We start from the raw sequence: 22,099 nt of genomic DNA on the forward strand, positions 1-22,099 counted from the left end.
TCTAGTGATTCTTGAAGGATCATTACTATTGCCTTCATGATCTCTTCAGCAACCTCTTTCAGAACTTTGGAGTATACACTATCTGATCCAGGTGACTTATCTACCTTCAGACCTTTCAGTTTCTTAAGAACCTTCTTTCTAGTTATGGTAACTTCAAACACTCCATGACCCCTGACACCTGGAATTGCCCTCACACTGCTAGTGTCTTCCACAATGAAGACTGACACAAAATACTTAATTCGGTTCATTCGCTATTTCCTTGTCCCCCATTACCACCTCTCCAGCATAGTTTTCCAATGGTCCGATATCCACAAGACATAGGAGCAGAATTAGGCCATCTGATCCATTGAGTCTGCTTCGCCATTCAATTGTGGCTGATCCTTTTTTTTTTAAATAAAACTCCTCAACCTCAGTTCCTGGCCTTCTCCCCATAACCTTTGATGCCATGCCCAATCAAGATATCCACTCTCTCCTCTCTTTTACTCTTTATTTATCTGAAGAAACTTTTGGTATCCTCTTTATTATTACTGGCTAGCTTACTTTTGTATTCCATCTTTACTTTTTTTTTGAATGACTTTAAGTTGCCTTCTCTTGGTTTTTAAAAGCTTCCCATTCCACTAACTTCCCACTAACTTTTGCTCTATTATATGCCTCCCTTTGGCTTTTATGTTGGCATTGACTTCTCTTGTTAGCCATGGCTGTGTCACCTTTCCTTTAGAATACTTCTTCCTCTTTGGGATGTTTATTTCCTGTGCCTTCTGAATTGCTTCCAGAAATTCCAGTCATTGCTTCTCTGCCGTCATCCCTGCCAGTGTTCTTTTCCGATCAATTCCGGCCAAATCCACTCTCATGCGTCTGTAATTCCTTTTACTCTACTGTAATACTGATACATCTGACTTTAGCTTCTGCTTCTCAAATTTCAGGGTGAATTTGATAATATTATGATCACTTGTCTCCAAGGGTTCTTTTACCTTAAGCTCACTAATCAATTCTGGTTCATTGCACAAAACCCAATCCAGAATAACTGATCCTCCAGTGGGCTCAACCACAAGCAGCTCTAAAAAGCCATCTCTTTGGCCCTCTAGAAACTTCCCCTCCTGGAATCCAGCACCAACCTGATTTTCCCAATCTACCTGGATACTGAAGTCATATTTCCCATTTGGTATGTATTTTCTACCTCACATTGTAATTTGTAGGCCACATCCTTACTACTGTTTGGGGGTCTGTAAACAACTCCCATCAGGGTCTTTTTACCCTTACAGTTCCTTTGCTCTATCGAAAATGATTCAACAGCTTCTTACCCTATGTCACCTTTTTCTAGTGACGATGTAATTTTTTAAACCAACAGAGCTGCCCTTCTGCCTGTCCTATAATCTGCTTTCAGCCATAATTCAGTGATGCCTACATACCTGCCAATCTGCAACTGTACTGCAAGTTCATCTACCTTTAATTAGCATTTTGTGCATTGTCAGGTGAACATCTTTATAAGGAAAGAAATCATAACTCATGATGAGCACACCTGCAAGGAGATAACACGGGGGAAAAAATCCTATTTCCAAAACAGTCTTCAACAAATTATAAAGATTTTATTCAAAACTTGTCCAATTTTGGAATTACTGACAGAATAACTAAACATATCAAAGAAATGTAGGCTGTGAAAAATTACTGCTATGTTCACAATTATATACACTTTTAATACAGCACACAAATTTCAGATTGAGAGTATGATTAGAGGGTTGCAAAGTTGTCCATTTGACACATGTCAGCCTCTTTTTAAAGAAGGATTTAAAGAAATAGAAAAGAAAATTGAGTATTTGATCATATGCACAAGAATGAAGCATTTAGTCATCCAAGGAAATCAGTTGACTAGAAAATATTTGATAGAGTGGCACAGCCCATAGAACTGCTGCTTCACAGAATTCAAGACCCTGCTTCAATCCTGACTTCAGGTGTTGCCCGTGCAGATACCCTGGTCTCCTACATCCCAAGAACTAACTGGCAGGCTAATTGGCCACTGTAAATTTTCCCTAGTGTAAGCTAGGGAGAGTCGATAGGAATGAAGGGAGAATTTAAAAGAAAAAAAACATGGGATTAATATAGGATTGGTATAAATGTCTGATTGATGGTTGCTGGTGAAGTGCATATTTCCATGCTCTAACTCCCTATGATGATGAACCCTCTGTACCCAAGTGGCATCTAGTGGTACCAAACATTACTGCAATCTCCATTCAAAATAAAGTACGCGAATTTAAGGAAAATACAGGGCCAATTGCAGAGGCAGTAGGGAAAATCAATAACTAAAGAATTTTGATAAGTACAGATTTTTATTTTCTAACCCCTCCTCACACATTACCCTTCCCCATAATTGCTAGCTTTTGACAGCTCTTTATCTAATGATGTACCTTGCTACCAACAGCAGACACAAACCTGGTTTCATTTGTCTTCAAAACGGACAGGAGAGCCATTAAATGATTAAATAATGAGTTATGTTTCACAAACTAGCCATTGAACCCCACCCATAATACTCAAATATAATTTGAATAAGTAATTAGCTGTCAAAATGGTTTCACAGGAACAGAATCATTAAAATCCCAATTTTAGTACTTCCAAATATTACCCAAATGTAATCAGATAAAGCAAACACCCTTGAACTTGACATTTTCTTCTTACGAAGTATATTTATACAGTACTGTGCAAAAGTCTAAGGCACATAGGGTGCCCAAGACTATTCCACAGTACTATAGTAATTTTATGTATTGTGCTGTATTGCTGTCACAACATTAAAAAAAACAAGTTTCTTGACATAATGTGAGTAATGATAAACCTAATTCTGATGTAGGTCTCTATTATGGACTGAGAGTGGAGGGAGAGAGGTCAGGGAGAGGGGAATCATTGTTGGGGAAAGGGGAATGGAGACAAGAGGGAGTGGGAAGCACTTGAGAGACATGCTGTAATGATCAATAAACCAATTGTTTGGAATCAAATTACCTTCCCCAGTGTCTCAGGACAGGGTGTGTCTGCAACCCCGCCCCTAGCACTCCTCTGCCACCAGTCCCACACACCTCCCACAGTGCTCCACCCTCACCATTCCCAACATTCTTTACTCATGCCAGATTTACAAACTCGTTCTCTGCTCCATGTTGACAAATACAGTACTGTGGAAAAGTCCTAGGCATTCTAGCTGTATACATGTGCCCAAGATTTTTGCACCAGTACTGTATGGATTGATTTCCAATAAGGTACAAGGTGCCTGCAGTTCTGAGGCAGAGGGCAACAACGAATGATTAAAATAAAACACACAATGCAAATTGGAGATGACTTTACTGTGGAAATCAATTGACTGGATTTTTTTTTTAAAAAAGGAGTAATTCATTGAGGATAAACACGTTTTGAATAACAAAAGAACGGAGCGCTTCATCAATAACAGAGAGACTTCTGAAAGCCCGTGCCATCAGCCATAATCAGCGCTATATAAAAAGTGTACCGAAGGTCAAGTCGTTTTATGGATGGTCTGCAATTGGGCATTAAGTGGATTACAATTACACGCTTGCATCACAAGTTCACAAGGTAGAAGGTGAACAGCCATGTTTCACAAATGGTCTTAGAGAATCTTTCGACAACATTATGAATCCATTATTTAGACTGTAGCAAGGGTAAATATTAAAATTTCCAAGGCTCTACATGACCTTTTTTTTTTATCATTTCCAACTGTGATTCAGTAAACGAGATACTTCATTTCAGAATAAATAAGGGGAAAGATAACCAAGCAGGCACGATAAACAATAAGAGCACCCTTCAACAGGGCTCGTGGTTTCAGGTACCAAGGTTCTGCCTTGAATGAGAAATAGATAGCATAGAATGCAACTGCGAAGAAATGTCCAATCAGAGTCATTGGTTCAGGAGAAAGCCTAAGAAAAAAAGTCAACAGTCAGACACATGCAGGAAATTTAAAAGGCAAATATCCTCTCCAGCATGACACTAAGTCAATACTAATCTATTATTGACCTGCACTTCCTCAGTAACTGCTAACATTAGATTCTATAATTTATTACTGCTTTCTCCTTTATATTACAATGACATATTTAATCTGTCTGGATGACACACAAAGAAAATCAATTACCAAATTGCAGAATTATATCCATAGTTTTACACCACTGAATCACATTTCCTCTCACAAAACTTCATCCCAGGAGGCTGGAAATTATATGACTGTTCCTTCACCATTGCTAGATCAGATCCCTGCAACCCCAATCCATTGTGGGTTTACCCTCTTGTACCTCAAGGACTGCATTGGTCAACTAGGAATAAGCAATTAAGGTTCAACCCAAATTCCTGGAATGAATGTGTGATATATAAAAAAAAGCTATCAAATGCAGATTAAAGATTGGCTTTATTTGTCAGATGTACATCAACTCAAATCAGCAAGTATTGTGCTGACAACACACATCAAAGTTGCTGGTGAACGCAGCAGGCCAGGCAGCATCTCTAGGAAGAGGTACAGTTGACGTTTCGGGCCAAGACCCTTCGTCAGGACTAACTGAAAGAAGTGCTAGTAAGAGATTTGAAAGTGGGAGGGGGAGGGGGAGATCTGAAATGATAGGAGAAGATAGGAGGGGGGAGGGATGGAGCCAAGAGCTGGACAGTTGATTGGCAAAAGGGATATGGGAGAATCATGGGACAGGAGGCCTAGGGAGAAAGAAAAGGAGGAGGGGGGAGAAGCCCAGAGGATGGGCAAGTGGTATAGTGAGAGGGACAGAGGGAGAAAAAGGAGAGAGAGAGAAAAAGAAAGTGTATATAAATAAATAACGGATGGGATATGAGGGGGAGTATTGTGCTGAGCAGCCTGAAAGTGTCTCCACATTTCCAGCACCAACATAGCATGCCAACAACTCACTCACCTTAACCATGGGAGAAAACGAGAGAACCCAGAGAAAACTCAGAGTCACAGGAAGAAATACAGACTCCTTACAGACACTAGTGGGAATTGAACTCTGATCTTACAGGTTGGTGCTGTTAATAGCATTACACTAACTGCCTTGACTATGCCACCCCAGTAGTCACATCTAGTGACTACTATGTTTGAGTTAAAGCTGTGATTTTCAGCAAGGTATTCATCTGGCTTTCTGGTAGTTGGAAATCCAAACACAGGGATGCAGGGATGACTGGATGGTAGATCTTTGGGAGATTTAGGCATTTTGAAGAAAATTCTAACTTGACTGGAATCTTCCTCTTCACCCAGAGGCAGCTTTCATCAGTTTGAATAACAGTGACCCACACCACTTCCCTACAACTCTGCTGCCACTAACACTGCCTTTCACAGCCACAATTCAGAGGAAACAATCTTTGAAAATACCCCCAAACTCCCACCCACCAGAAATGGATGTGTTATATTAGAACTTACACAGATAGCAGACCCACTGGACCTGTGACACACTGCCCTCCCAATTTGAAGTAATGAAAACAAGCCTTCCGCAGCTGATGTAATGAATCTGAAATAAAATAAAGAAATATTTGCATAAATTTCATAAAGATATTGGTAAGGTGTAGCATAGAACAGAACAGAACAGTACAGTGGAGATGCTTCAGCCCATAATGTTGTGCTGACCTTTTAACCTATTCCAGATCCAGGGGGTCACAGTTTATTTAAAAGGGAACTGCTCAAGACAGACAAGGCAATTATTTTTCCCCAAAGGCTCAGGAGTCTTTTGGAACCTTATTCTCTGGCTGTTCGAGATGATTTACTGTGGCATAGAAGAGGCTAGTCACCCTAATGGAACAATCCCATCAGCTCTGCCAACCTCTCTCTCATTGACTCATTAAATCCCCCTTGACTTTTCTGCCTCTTCCCAACACTGAAAGGTAAACTTGCAGTTGCCAAATTCACCTACCAGGATATCTTTGGGAAGTGGGAGAAAACCAGGGCACAGGGAGCGCAGGAAAACTACACACATCTAACACCTGTAGTCAGGATCAAACCCAGGTTCTAAAGGCTGCGGAAGAGAATCTCGAATTGCTAAGTCGCTCTTACCATCAGTAGCAGCAAAAAGTTCATACAGAGCTTGGGCCAGAATGTTCACCACAAAGGAGTGGGATTTTTTCCTTGCCCAGTGGAACTTCTTCTTGGCCTAGAAGAGTAAAATAAAACAGATAGTATAAATTGTCTTTCCCAAAACATGCCCTCATTGCAATCGATATCCAAACACTGCCCACCGATTGTACATTTGAACATGCAAGTCACACTGGTCAAACTATGTGCTCAAATTCTTCAGTTTTAACAGACAGCAGTTGACAAAAGCATCTCAAAGTCCTTTCTAGCAATTGTTTTTGTTTCTCTTATAAAACCTTGTTTTGTTGATAAATATTAACCATGCAGGATTTATACTTTCATTCATTTGGGTTAAGAATGAAAGATGCAGCTTTCAAAATGCTCTGATTGTCTCCTGGCCAATCTTATTTGATGTGGGATGTGCAAGTCAATGAACTGATCACAAAAGTAAAAAGTTCAGATGAAGGCAAGGCACAAAACTAAAGGGGCTCACCATTACAAGTAAAAGGGAAAAGATTTAGTTTGCAGTTATTGATACTAATTTCAATTGAGTTAAAAACAGAACATGACAGCACAATACAGATCGTTCATCCCACGATGTTGTGCTGAACTTCTAACCTTCCATTCCATGCATTTGCCACTCAGGTTAAAAAAAGACCTCTGACATCCCCCTTACACTTTCTTCCAATCACCTTAAAATTATGCCTCCTCCTATTAGCTATTCCTACTCTTGGACAAAGGTGCAGGCTGTCTACATCTTATGCCTCTTATACACCTCTATCAAGTCACCCCTCATCCATTTTTGCTCCAAAGACCTAGCTCACTCAACCTTCATAAGACATACTCTCTAATCCAGGAAGCATTCTGGTAAATCTACTCTGCACCCCCTTTAAAGCTTTCACATCCTTTTATAACGAGGAAAGCAGAACTGAACACAATATTCAAAGTCTAGTCTAATTCATTTGCTCTTGAAAGAGACCAAAAGAAGAATCCTGTGTGAAGAATCTTGGAGAGACTACACCGGGGTAGTGTGTGCAGTTTTGGACTCTTTACTTGTGAAAGGAATTTATTTGCCAGAGTGCAGCAAAAAAAAAACTAGGAGGAGCTTAGAGGATGATGGCACCTAACAGCAAATCCTTTGCTTGCATCTTCAGAAACAGCTCTATTTCTATCTTTGATATCTCTATTTTTCCCCTTTCAAAGGTTCTTTTGAAGATTCTGACCTGGAGTTACACATTGGCTTTAGTTCTTTGCGGAAATGGGACCTGATCTCGGGGCCTCACGACAGGCCGCTTTTTGATATGCCAAGGACACAGCCTGGAAGACTAGTGCGGATTTTCGTGGCTCTGGAGGTGGGCAGATTCGAGGCAGGTGCTGCCGCCTGATGCGTTGTGGGAGACGGAAGATCATAAGCAGTAAGCTGGCTGTTAGCTGTGTGCCCAGAGACCCGAGTTTTTTGGGCACAGAGCTCGGAAAAAGTGATGCAACAGACTTTTAATACTATAGATCAACGAGTTGCTTTGTTAGATCTCCCCTCTCACCTGTGAAATGGGGACACCTCTTTTTCCCTTATTAGGGAGAGAGAGCAAGCCTGTGGTATGTTGAACTACTGGGTGAACGAGTAGTCTTTGGGGTACTGCAAGTCTGTCTTTATTGATGCCTTGCTGCATGCTTGAGTGCTCGGTGGGGGAGTGGGAGCCGTTGCTTTGCTGCTGCGTGGGAGTGGGGAGTTGGGGGGGGCTTTGGGGTTTAACATGTAACTGTCATTCATTCTTTGGGGCACTCCTCTGTTCTCATGGATGTCTGCGAAGGAAAAGAATCTCAGTATGTATATTGTATACATTTCTCTGACATGAAACCTATTGAGACTGATTCCTGAGATGACAAGAGTGTAGTACGAGGACAAGGCTAGACTTATCCAAGTGGAAGGAATCTCCTTGAAATGTATTAAAGTCTTACACAGAACTGAACAGAATGGACATGGTAAGGATGGCGCAGGGGTAGGTAGGATTAGACTAAGGGGTATGGGATCAGGATAGATCTATGGCTATATCACTCAGGGAGTGGCTATCCCTTGTAGTCTCTACCACAGAAGACTATGAAGATAAATATGCCAAATATACAGTATACAAGAAGGAAGTAAATAGAAGTCTAGATACAAAAGGCATCAGGTGGAATGGAAAGAGTGCAGGAACACTATGCCAGAGGATCAGCCATGAATAGGTCAAAAGCCAAGAGGCTGACCACTACCTCCATTTTCCATGGCTTTTCTGATTAGAGGAAAACAGCAATTTTGTCTAACACTGAGGTGGGAAAAGACAAATTACTAAAGCCTACAGTAAGTTCCCCGTCGTTCCCTTAAATATTTCCCCTTTCATCCTTCACCTATGACCTCTGATTTTAGCCTCACCCAAACTCAGTGGAAAAAGCCTGCAATTTATACCCATCATAAATTTTAAATACCTCACCAAATTTCTCCTGATTCTCCTATACTCTTGGGTAAAAAATCATAATCTATTCAACCTTTCCCTACAACTCCAGTTTTCGAGTCATGCCAACATTCTTGGGGCCAATATAGCAGGCCCATAACTTACTAACCCTAACCTGTATATCTCTGCAACGTGGGAAGAAACCAGAATGCCCGGAGGAAACCCAGTCACGGGGAGAATGTACAAATTCCTTAAAGACAGTGGCAGGAATTGAACCCTGATCTTACAGCCAGAGCTGTAAAGGTTAGGCAAAAATAAATCTCCTCAGAGTCATAATGAACTGAAAAATCCATGTATCACAAATTGCTGAATTAAACATCTCACCTGCAGCATTGCATCGTTATCGTGGAGGTCAGGAATGCTCTGCAGCAGACAATTCCATATCCTCACATCATTGAGTACAACACTCATCCCACCTCCTGTCAGAGGGTGACGCATATTGTACGCATCTCCCAAAAGCAGCACACCTGGATAAAGACACAACTCTTCAACAGAACGAATAAAAGAGTAAACTATTTTCTAAACAGAGAGAAAATTCAGAAATCTGAAGTGCAAAGGGATTTGGAAGCCCTCATCCAGCATTCCCCAAAGGTTAACTTGCAGGTTGAGTGAGTGATAAGGAAGGCAAATGTAATGTTAACATTCATTTCAAGAAGACTAGGACTAGAATATTTACTTATTTAATTGAAATGCAGCATGGAATAAGCCCTTCCAGCCGAAACCGCACAGCATTTTAACCACAGTTTAATCATGGGACAATTTACAATGATCAATTAACCTAACAACTGGTATGTCTTTGGACTATGGGAGGAAACTGGAGCACCTGGAGGAAACACAGGTGGTCACGGGTAGAACGTACAAACTCCTTATGGACAGTGGTAGGAAAGGAAGCCAGGTTGTGCTACCACTATGCTACAGTGCCTCCCCAATATAAAAGCAAGGATTTAATGGTCAGACCACACTTGGAGAATTGTGAGCAGTTTTGGGCCCCCAATCTAAGAAAAGATTTGCTGGCATTAGAGAGGGTATGGAGGAGGTTCACGAGTATGATTCTGGGAATGAAAGGGTTAACTTATGAGAAGTGTTTGATGACTCTGGGCCTGTACTCAATGGGATTAAGAAGAATGAGGGAGGATCTTATTGAAACCTACTGAATACTGAAAGGCCTAGATACAGTGGCCACCGAGAGGATGTTCCCTACAGTGGGAGAGTCTAGGACCAGACGGCACAGCCTCAGAACACAAGGGTGTCCCTTTAGAACCTACATGATGAAGGGTCTCGGCCTGAAACATCGACTGTTTATTCATTTCCACCGATGCTGCCTAACCTGCTAAGCTCCTTAAGGATTTTATGTGTTGCTATGTCTTAATATAGATGTCACTAATATAGATATTATTATATAACCATATAACAATTACAGCATGGAAACAGGCCACCTCGGCCCTTCTAGTCCATGCCGAACTCTTACTCTATCCTATTCCCACCGACCTGCACATAGCCCATAACCCTCCTTGTGTTGGCGCATGGCCAAGTGGTTAAGGCATTCGTCTAGTGATTTGAAGGTCGCTAGTTCGAACCTTGGCTGAGGCAGCGTTTGTGTCCTTGAGCAAGGCACTTAACCACACATTGCTCTGCGATGACATCGGTGCCAAGCTGTATGGGTCCTAATGCCCTTCCCTAGGACAACATTGGTGGCATGGAGAGGGGAGACTTGCAGCATGGGCAACTGCTGGTCTTCCATACAACCTTGCCCAGGCCTGCGCCCTGGAAACTTTCCAAGGCACAAATCCATGGTCTCATGAGACTAATGGATGCCTCTCCTCCAGAAACTGGACTAGGGATATTAAAGAACGGTCGCTTTCATTGGTCAAAAAGAGGTTTGGATTCAGTGAATGTTATTTAGCATGCATCCTGAGTAAATTTAGCAATGTTTTTCCAAGAAACCAAGGCAAATTTTACAGCGCGTGTTAGCAACTCATAAGATCTGCTCGGAGACTCACTCTGCCCAACTAGAAATGAAAATGGACGGTCTAAGTAGGACACAATCATCATGCAATAGTGATCCCTCCCATACTTCACTAAAAATTGTTCCCCCGCCCCCCCACACAGAACAAATTCAGAGTGGCCTTAAACGACTTGACAAACTTTACAACTAAATAATTTGTAGTAATAATATTTTGATATTTGTATAAATGGCTGAATAGCATTATTGCATTTGCAATCGTATTTAGTTCCATCTTATACAAAACAAGGACTTCATATCATGCTAAATATTACATTGAAATTGTATCTTGTCATTTGAGATAGATTAGCTTTATTTATCACATGTACATCAAAACAGAGAAATGCTTTGTTTATATCAACAGCAGTCTGAGGAATGTGTTGGGGCAGCCTGCAAGTGTCATCACACTTCCAGTGTCAACAGAGCATGCCCACAACTCATTAACTTAAATCTGTAAGACTTTGGAACACCAGATGAAATCTGAGCACCTGGATAAAATCCAGGTCAAAGGGAAACATACATACTCCTTACAAACAGTGGTGGGAATCGAACCCTGAACGGTGATTGCTGGTGCTCCAAAGCATTGTGCTAATTGATATGCTACCATGCTGCCCCCAAGCATGAGTTCTTGGCAGTTTCTTTTATTGAAAAACACGTTGAAAAGCAAAGATGGCGAGTGAGAAGCAAAATATTTACCATGATCTGTTTAAAAACACACTTCTATTTTGCATATGAAGCAGCTTAAAACTAAATAATTCCCAACCAATTTACACGTTCATGATCCAGAATGAGCATAGACAGGGAAAGCCAATGGGTGCGACTGGACACCTAATTTTCCTTCTGTTTAAATGAAGGAAAGCAAAACCCTGTGAATTCTTTGCTTATTTATAACTGTACCTGGCTTGTTTACTGGTGATGGAGGGAGAAAGCTTGCAGGCATGGTCCGTAAGCGATCATTCTGAACTGCATGTAGGAATGGTTCTTTTATATACTCTGTTAAAGAGAAATCAGAATCCAGTTTAGTGCTTAGAAACAATTTCAGCAGCATAGATTAAATTCCACTCTCAACGCAATTGTGTGACGATGAACACAACCTCACTACTTTGCTTTCTATTTGCACTATTTACTTAATTTAAATTTTGTATTAAGTCCAATCTGGTTAATTGGGTGGCAGATGATTTGGGACAATTCTTAAAGAAGAAAAACTAATCAAGAAAATAGCCAGGATCCCTTCATTTATTTGAGACTATGCCACATAATTGGGGCAGGAGATTGTTGCTGAGTAGTTTCTAACTAGCACCAGATGCATGCACTTTTGTGGCCATTAGACAATACTTTTGAGCAAATACTTTTTAAATAGTGTCAGTTGTGTGCACTTGTGTTTAAAAAGCAGTGATTTTTGTCACTGATAGTTGGCTAGAAAGAAGCAGTAAGACACTTCAGAACAGTTTTGTTCACTGCAGTTTCAAGCATTGAGGCTCAGAGATGCCAGAAACAGGCGGGAATGAAAGTGATACAATTTCACTACTTCAAGTTAGGAACTAACAATTTAGACCACAAGATATAGCAGCAGAATTAGGCTATTTGTCCCATCAAGTCTGCTCTGCGATTTCATCATGTTTGATCCATTTCTCTCTCAGTCCCAATCTCCTGTTTCTCCTTGTAATCCTTCATGCCCTGACTAATCAAGAATCTATCGACCTCTTCCTTAAATATATCCAATGATTTGGCCTCCACGGTTCTCTTTGGCAAGGAATTCCATAGATTCACCACTCTCTGGCTAAAGAAATTCCTCCTCATCTCCATTCTAAATGGATGTCTCTATTTGAGGCTGTATCCTCTAGTCTTAGACTCTTCCACCATAGGAAACATCCTCTCCACATCCACTCTATTGAGGGTTTCAATACTCAATAGGTTATAATGAAATCCCCCCCCATTCTTTGGAATTCCAGTGACTACAGGCACAGAGCCATTAAACACTCCTCATACGATAAGTCATTCAATCCCAGAGTCATTTTCATGAACCTCCTTTGAATCCTCTCCAATGCCAACACACCCCTTCTCAGATAAGGCCTCAAAACTGTTCACAATACTCCAAGTGAGGCCTCACCAGTGCTTTATAAATATACATTTGTCTTTCATCTTTTGCTTCTTTATGATATTTTAATTGCCTTCTGTTTGTTTTTAAAAGCCACCAATCCTGTAATTTCCCACTAACTTTTGCTCAATGATATGTCCTCTCCTTTCCTTTTATGCTGACTTTTGACTTCCCTCGTCACCCACAGTTGCCTCATTCTCCCTTTAGAATACTTTTTAGTCTTTAGGATGTATCTATCCTGCATTTTGAGTTGATCCCAAAAATTCAGCTGTTGTGGTTCCACCATCATCCTTGCTAGTGTTCTCTTCCAATAAAGTTTGGTTAGCTCCTCTCTCATGCCTCTAATTGCCTTTATTCCACAGTAATACTGATACATCTGACTTTAGCTCTTACTTCTCAAATTGCAGGGTGAATTTGATCATATTATGATTCCCTAAAGGTTCCTTTACCTTAAGCTCCCTAATCAATTCTGGTTCATTGCACAACGCCCAATCTAGAATAGCTGATCTTCTAAGTGGGCCAAAAAGCCATCTTGAGGACATTCTACAATTTTTCTTCTGTTGGGAACCAGCACCAACCTGATGTTCCCAATCTACCTGCATAATGAAATCCCCCATGACTATGATAAAATTGCCCTTTTGATATGCATTTTCCACCTCCCATTGCAATTTGTAGACCATATCTTTATTACTGTTTGGAGGTCTGTATACAACTCCCATCAATATCTTTTTACCCTTGCAGTTTCTTAGCTCCAATTACAACAATTCTACACCTTCTGATCCTATATCACTTCTTTCAATGATTTGATTTCATTTTTTTTTTTAAGCCATCAGAGCCACCCACCCCCTTCGCATACCTGTCTGAAGGTATCAACAATCAATCAGCATGAAGATTTGGAGAATACAATCATTGATAGCATTGTATGAAGATAGTCCATTATCTACATTAGGTGTCTACACTGATTTACATAGAAACATAGAAAATAGGTGCAGGAGTAGGCCATTCGGCCCTTTGAGCCTGCACCGCCATTCAGTATGATCATGGCTGATCATCCAACTCAGAACCCTGCACCAGCCTTCCCTCCATACCCCTTGATCCCTTTAGCCACAAGGGCCATATCTAACTCCCTCTTAAATATAGCCAATGAACTGGCCTCAACTGTTTCCTGTGGCAGAGAATTCCACAGGTTCACCACTCTCTGTGTGAAGAAGTTTTTCCTAATCTCGGTCCTAAAAGGCTTCCCCTTTATCCTCAAACTGTGACCCCTCGTTCTGGATTTAGTTCATTTACTGTCAATCAAAATAACATGGCAGTGTACACTGAATCTATTCCTATATCAATAACTATTAAGAACTAATACGAAGTTTTATAGTGCTCTAGTAGTACTGATTGTGTTCTGCTTTGTTCTGCGTTTTGCTACTCACTTAAACAGTGGCTCATATTTTTTAAAATACCTTTTTTGCGTGAAACTTTGGCTAATTGGAGTGGCCAGTTAATTCCCAAAATGTACTGGTCCTAATTTGTCCCAATTAACCAGAATATTTCTAAATTGTAATTTTAGTTTGTTTCTATACAAGGCACTGTATTGCTACCACAAAACAGCAAACTTCACGACACATGTCAGTGACATTAAACTTCGTTCTGATTCTGACAGATATTGTGATTAAGGCTAATATCCTAACTCTATCCTCGTTATATGCTTCTTCAGACTATGCGGATTCACGGTTATGCGAGGAATCTATTTCTACCAACGTCTCGTTACATGTGTCCAAAATTCACAGTTATGTGAGGAGCACTGCCTTCCCGCCAGTACAAGTCACGTGCGCACGCCTCACAATCTCTCTCTGGCCACTCTCGCATTGGTTTTGGCAAGGTGTGGATGCGCGATCTTAAACTTCTGTTGGTTTTACCTATGGTGCAGTGATTTTACACTTGAAATATTTAACTATGCCTCCTAAGCGTCCGATGTCATGTCTTGGGCCATCAGCCGAGCGGCAAAGAACTGCTTTAACACTTGAAAAAAAGTTGGAAATTATAAACAGTGCGGCATCAGCTGAAGGTAACACATCTCTGGGACGCTACTGACAGGAACAGAATCTTGCCTTTAAAGTTCTTTTGTTGCTTGACAATGCGCCAGCCCATCCTAAACATTTGAACAGCATTCGTCCAACATAACAGTGTGTTTCCTGCCGCCTAACACAACATCACTGATTCAACCACTCGACCAAGGTGTGATCCACATTCAAGGTGTATGTTTTTTTTTAAAACGGCGAACTATCTCTCAGATGCTGCAAGCAACAGTCGATGTTGAAAATCCCGGGAGTTAACCAACGGTGAGGGAATGGTGGAAGTTGGAACATTTGGCACAAATAGCGATGGACATGGACCCAAGTTTAGAACGGAGTCAGCATTTCAGTCGTTCCCTGCCGTCAATCCTTCTTCCCTACAAGCAAATTTAAAACAAAATGCTGCCAAGCAAACAACCCTCATCATTTTATGCAAATCGGCAGCACCTTCTGCCGGCAGTTCTAAGACTTCTGTTAGTCTCCCTTCACCCCTTGCTGTGCCTGATATTATCCTGACGACCACAACCATCCACCTTACACCTTAGGTGTAAAGCTGCCCGACACCATAACAACCACTCATCTTCTGGAGCGAACACACCTGCCACTGTTGGTGAGTACCGTACACCAGAGGATGTTAACTTTCTATGATTTATTACATTGAATTACCTTAAATTGATTAAATATAATACAAATGTTGTCTTGTAGTACTGCTTTTGTGTTGTATTGGTATAAAAATGTGAATAAATTACAGATAAAACATATTTAGGATGCATCCCTTTTTTCTCCATTTAAATAATTATTCACATTATGTGATTTCACATTATGCGTCAACTTCAAGGAACATATCCCTCGCATATAACAAGGATAGGGTGTACATCATGAACTTCATACCAACAGATTCACAAGAGTATACAGGGTGCTGCAACATATCTTGTGTGCAAGGTACAGAAGTTATATAAATGCAAGTACTTGGTTCACTTACTCAAATTATACGTGTATTTATTTTGTGAATATACAATTGTGACTATGAAACCCAGTTTGTTTTCCCTAGCAGTTGGTTTTGCTGTTGGAAGTGAGATTTTATAAAATGAGCATATTCTGAACTGCGAGATTTAAATGAACACGAGGCATATAGATAACAAGGTCAAAAGAGCGTTGGAAGAAACTGGGAAGGAGTCACAAACCCCCATCCAAAAACTGGCAGACTCAACCGATCAATCCAACCAAGGGAAAATTAAATTCAACTCACAGTCTAAAAACAAAGGTATTCTGCTATACCTGGAAGCTGTGGATAGATTTTCTCAATCATGTAATCTTGAAGATGTCTTGGCATTTCCCCTCTGATGTCCACAAGTACTCGCGTTTCATTGGATGAAATTTGGTAGATAAGAATAGGGCTAGGATCAGCAAGGACAAGTTCCGCATGGTTAGGTTTGAATTGTGGCATGTCCTATAAACAAAGTACAGATGGTAAGCTTTGGTGCCATCTTCATTCTATTTCCATAAAATTTCTTCAAAATTATTTGATTTTAAAATTCCAGTTCTAATAGCTTGCAGCATATACAGCCAAGAGGTGGCACAGTAGTGTCAGTGATTTAGAGTTTAATTTCCATCAATGTCTGTGAGGAGTTTACACATTCTCCCTGTGACCTTGTGGGAGCTTCCATTTCCTCCTCAATTCCAATGACGTACAGGTTAGGGTAAGCAAGTTTTGAGCACATTACGTTGGTACTGGAAGCATGGCAAGACTTGTGGGCTGTCCCAGTACAATCATTGGAATGTGCTTTTTGTTGACATAAGTGATGCATTTCACTGTGTTTCAACATACATGTCACAATTAAAGATAATCTTTAAGACCTGTTTAATGCATCCATTTACAACAGTACATATTATTGACCCAAAGATCCAAGATTCTAGGCAACTCTCAAAAAGCATAATGCCTTGTGGGAAGAAATTTAAGGTCAGCAGATCAGTAAACGTCGTACAAGGTCACTAATCTCCTTACAGTAGAATGTTAACAGTGTTCTCGATATCATCCTAGCTTCAGACACTTTTGCCAAGAGATGGTCTCAGTTTCTACTAACGTTACAGTAGTCATTCAGCAGCAGTTTTTGGATTACTTTTCTCATTATAGTGCTTCTAAACAGGGAAAACATGCTGACTCCCATTTAAATTTACTCATCACTACGTTGATTCCCTTTGTACAATTCTGACCTTATAAATGAACTGTAGAAGACATAGGTTGATGAGAAATATATTTTTCTCTACTGCCTTAATATCACTAATTGGCAAGCCCCCAAGAGTTGCATTTATCTCATATTTGCAACTACTATATTTACATATCCAAGTACCATTTGAATTGGAAACATTTTGCTTAAGTACCTTAACTAGATGCAATAAGCAAAGCAAACTTGAGCAATCTTACCTTCATGATACAGCCAACAAAATGAGATGAAACACTGATTTTGGTCTTCACCAGATTTTTCCTGAATTTAGAGAAATGGCCATCAGCAACCACAGTCAAAGGGGAGCACAGTTCCTGGAATTTTAATGGCTTTTGGTTAGTTGTGTATCAATATGTGAAGTTACAGTGATGGTGAAGTGCCCAACCTCAAGGATACACATGAATAATAAAAATAATCTCACTACTTAGGTTATAAAGTGTGAAGAATCACTCAAAAAAAAAGGTCCAAATGCAAGGTCTACACACTATCACTGATCTTCGAGCGAGTTCAGGACATGCATGGAGGGTTTGCCGAGATGTTGGGGAGGGTTTAAACTAAGTTGGCATGGGAATGGGAACCAGAGTGATAGGGCTGAGGATGAGACCATTGGTATACAAGTTAATGCAGTGTGGAATGAAACAAGACAGGCAAACGATCGGGTAAAATTGTGCTCAGTGGAAGTTGTTGAAATGTAACAGGACAAAATTGAAAAGGGTGATGAATACAGGACTGAAGATGTTATATTTGAATGTACGCAATATACAGAATAAGGTAGATGATCTTGTAGCACAGGTAAAGATCTGCAGGTATGATATCGTGGACATCACAAAGTCATGGCTGAAAGAAGATCATAGTTAGGAACTAACTTCTATATCAAAAGAAAAGACAAGTAGGCAAAGGGAAGAGGTGTGGCTCTGCTGGTAAAAATGAAATCAAATCCTTAGAAAGAGGTGACAAAATCCGAAGATATAGAGTCCTCATGGGTAGAGTTAGGAAACTGCAAGGGTAAAAAGTCCCTGGTGGGAGCTATACAGGCCCTCAGAGTAGCCAGGATATGAGATACAAATTTCAACAAGAAATAGAAAAGTCATATTACATAGAAACATAGAAACATAGAAAATAGGTGCAGGAGTAGGCCATTCGGCCCTTCGAGCCTGCACCGCCATTTATTATGATCATGGCTGATCCTCCAACTCAGAACCCCGCCCCAGCCTTCCCTCCATACCCGCTGACCCCCGTAGCCACAAGGGCCATATCTAACTCCCTCTTAAATATAGCCAATGAACTGGCCTCAACTTGGAGATGCTGCATTTAATTCCCTCATCCAAGTCATTAATATATATTGTAAACAACTGGGGTCCCAGCACTGAGCCTTGCGGTACCCCATTAGTCACCGCCTGCCATTCTGAAAAGGTCCCGTTTATTCCCACTCTTTGCTCCCTGTCTGCTAACCAATTCTCCATCCACATCAATACCTTACCCCCAATACCGTGTGCTTTAAGTTTGCACACTAATCTCCTGTGTGGGACCTTGTCAAAAGCCTTTTGAAAATCCAAATATACCACATCCACTGGTTCTCCCCTATCCACTCTACTAGTTACATCCTCAAAAAATTCTATGAGATTCATCAGACATGATTTTCCTTTCACAAATCCATGCTGACTTTGTCCGATCATTTCACCGCTTTCCAAATGTGCTGTTATCACATCCTTGATAACTGACTCCAGCAGTTTCCCCACCACTGACGTTAGGCTAACTGGTCTATAATTCCCTGGTTTCTCTCTCCCTCCTTTTTTAAAAAGTGGGGTTACATTAGCCACCCTCCAATCCTCAGGAACTAGTTCAGAATCTAACGAGTTTTGAAAAATTATCACTAATGCATCCACTATTTCTTGGGCTACTTCCTTAAGCACTCTAGGATGCAGACCATCTGGCCCTGGGGATTTATCTGCCTTCAATCCCCTCAATTTACCTAACACCACTTCCCTACTAACATGTATTTCGCTCAGTTTCTCTATCTCACTGGACCCTCTGTCCCCTAATATTTCTGGAAGATTATTTATGTCCTCCTTAGTGAAGACAGAACCAAAGTAATTATTCAATTGGTCTGCCATGTCCTTGCTCCCCATAATCAATTCACCTGTTTCTGTCTGTAGGGGACCTACATTTGTCTTTACCAGTCTTTTCCTTTTTACATATCTATAAAAGCTTTTACAGTCAGTTTTTATGTTCCCTGCCAGTTTTCTCTCATAATCTTTTTTCCCCTTCCTAATTAAGCCCTTTGTCCTCCTCTGCTGAACTCTGAATTTCTCCCCGTCCTCAGGTGAGCCACTTTCTCTGGCTAATTTGTTTGCTTCTTCTTTGGAATTGATACTATCTCTAATTTCTCGTCAGCCACGGGTGCACTACCTTCCTTGATTTATTCTTTTGCCAAACTGGGATGAACAATTGTTGTAGTTCATCCATGCAACCTTTAAATGCTTGCCATTGCATATCCACCAGCAATCCTTTAAGTGTCATTTGCCAGTTTATCTTAGCTAATTCACGACTCATACCTTCAAAGTTACCCTTCTTTAAGTTCAGAACCTTTGTTTCTGAATTAACTATGTCACTCTCCATCTTAATGAAGAATTCCACCATATTATGGTCACTCTTACCCAAGGGGCCTCTCACTACAAGATCGCTAATTAACCCTTCCTCATTGCTCAAAACCCAGTCCAGAAAAGCCTGCTCTCTAGTTGGTTCCTTGACATGTTGGTTCAAAAAACCATCCCGCATACATTCCAAGAAATCCTCTTCCTCAGCACCTTTACCAATTTGGTTCACCCAATCTACATGTAGATTGAAGTCACCCATTATAACTGCTGTTCCTTTATTGCACACATTTCTAATTTCCTGTTTAATACCATCTCTGACCTCACTACTACTGTTAGGTGGCCTGTACACAACTCCCACCAGCATCTTCTGCCCCTTAGCGTTATGCAGCTCTACCCATATCGATTCCACATCTTCCCGGCTTATGTCCCTCCTTTCTATTGCGTTAATCTCTTCTTTAACCAGCAACGCCACCCCACCTCCCCTTCCTTCATGCCTATCCCTCCTGAATATTGAATATCCCTGAACGTTGAGCTCCCATCCCTGGTCACCCTGGAGCCATGTCTCTGTGATCCCAACTATATCATAATCATTAATAACAATCTGCACTTTCAATTCATCCACCTTATTACGAATGCTCCTTGCATTGACGCAGAAAGCCTTCAGGCGCTCTTTTACAACTCTCTTAGCCCTTATACAATTATGTTGAAAAGTGGCCCTTTTTAATGCTTGCCCTGGATTTGTCGGCCTGCCACTTTTACTTTTCTCCTTAGTACTTTTTGCTTCTACCCTCACTTTACACCCCTCTGTCTCTCTGCACTGGTTCCCATCCCTCTGTTGTGAACTAACCTCCTCACGCCTAGCCTCTTTAATTTGATTCCCACCCCCCAACCATTCTAGTTTAAAGTCACCTCAGTAGCCCCCGCTAATCTCCCTGCCAGGATATTGGTCCCCCTAGGATTCAAGTGTAACCCGTCCTTTTTGTACATGTCACGCCTGCGCCAAAAGAGGTCCCAATGATCCAAAAACTTGAATCCCTGCCCCCTGCTCCAATCCCTCAGCCACGCATTTATCCTCCATCTCATCGCATTCCTACTCTCACTGTCGCGTGGCACAGGCAGTAATCCCGAGATTACTACCTTTGCGGTCCTTTTTCTCAACTCCCTTCCTAGCTCCCTATATTATCCTTTCAGGACCTCATCCTTTTTCCTATCTATGTCATTGGTACCTATATGTACCACGACCTCTGGCTCCTCACCCTCCCACTTCAGGATATCTTGGACACGATCAGAAATATCCCGGACCCTGGCACCAGGGAGGCAAACTACCATCCGGGTCTCTGGACTGCGTCCACAGAATCGCCTATCTGACCCCCTTACTATTGAGTCCCCTATCACAACTGCCCTCCTCTTCCTTGCCCTACCCTTCTGAGCTACAGGGCCAGACTCTGTGCCAGAGGCACAGCCACTGTCACTTCCCCTGGGTAAGCTGTCCCCCCCAACAGTACTCAAACAGGAGTACCTGTTGTTAAGGGGCACAGCCACCGGGGTACTCCCTATTACCTGACTTTTCCCCTTCTCCCTCCTAACCGTGACCCACTTGTCTGCCTCCCGTGGCCCCGGCGTGACCACCTGCCTGCAACTCCTCTCTATCACCTCCTCACTCTCCCTGACCAGACGAAGGTCATCGAGCTGCAGCTCCAGTTCCGTAACACGGTCCCTTAGGAGCTGCATCTCGATGCACTTGGCACAGATGTAGACGTCCGGGAGGCTTGGAGACTCCAGGACCTCCCACATCCGACACCGAGAACAGCAAACTGGCCTCACACTCATTCTGCCCCTCTCCTCAAATAACAACAGAAAATGAATGCCAAAACGATTTCAATTTGCAGGTAGATTGGCAAATTCAGTTTGGTTCTGGATCACAAGAGAGGGAATTTGTAGAATGCCTATTTGATGGCTTTTTAGAGGAACTTGTGGTTGAGCCCATAAGGGGAAAGAAAATTCTGGATTGGGTTTTGTGTAATGAACTAGATTTGATCAGGGAGCCCAAGGTGAAGAAACTCTTAGGAGGCAATGATCATAACATGATAGAATTCACCCTGCAGTTTGAGAGGGAGAAGATAAATCAGATGTATCAGTGTTACAGTGGAGTAAAGGGAATTGCAGAACCATGAGAGGGGAGCTGGCTACAATTGATTGGAAGGGGACACTTTCAGGACATCTCCCTTTTTCCTACCCATGTCATTGGTACCTATATGTACCACGACCTCTGGCTCCTCTCCCTCCCACTTCAGGATATCTTGGACGCGATCAGAAACATAGAAAACATAGAAAATAGGTGCAGGAGTAGGCCATTTGGCCCTTCGAACAGCAATGGTTGGAGCTTCTGGAGGGAATTCGGAAAGATGCAGGATAGATATCCCAAAGATGAAAAGGTATTCTAAAGGGAGGATAAGACAAGGGAAGCAAGTCAAGGAAAGTATAAAAAGGACAGGAGAGGGCATATAATATAGCAAAAATAAGTGAAAAGTTAGAGTATTAGGAAGCTATTAAAATTAACAGAAGGCAACTAAAAA

At 41.4% G+C, this 22,099-nt stretch overlaps 1 protein-coding gene across 4 annotated transcripts in view; it reads right to left on the reverse strand.

Annotated features, from left to right (window-relative positions):
* Nucleotides 1-3,304: 3,304 nt before the first annotated feature.
* The window catches only part of sqlea (squalene epoxidase a), a 36,173-nt gene continuing 17,378 nt past the window's right edge, over nt 3,305-22,099 (reverse strand). For all 4 annotated transcript variants that reach the window (XM_063058557.1, XM_063058558.1, XM_063058559.1 and 1 more), the window contains exons 6-12: nt 17,127-17,240; nt 15,980-16,151; nt 11,435-11,530; nt 8,860-9,002; nt 6,029-6,125; nt 5,402-5,489; nt 3,305-3,908 (exon numbers count right to left, since the gene is read on the reverse strand). In XM_063058557.1, the coding sequence (XP_062914627.1) occupies nt 3,716-3,908; nt 5,402-5,489; nt 6,029-6,125; nt 8,860-9,002; nt 11,435-11,530; nt 15,980-16,151; nt 17,127-17,240 (903 nt within the window). In that variant the 3' untranslated portion in view covers nt 3,305-3,715. The remainder of the gene's footprint in view (nt 3,909-5,401; nt 5,490-6,028; nt 6,126-8,859; nt 9,003-11,434; nt 11,531-15,979; nt 16,152-17,126; nt 17,241-22,099) is intronic.

Source organism: Mobula hypostoma, chromosome 9, assembly GCF_963921235.1.
Source record: "Mobula hypostoma chromosome 9, sMobHyp1.1, whole genome shotgun sequence".
NCBI classification, from domain to species: domain Eukaryota; kingdom Metazoa; phylum Chordata; class Chondrichthyes; order Myliobatiformes; family Myliobatidae; genus Mobula; species Mobula hypostoma.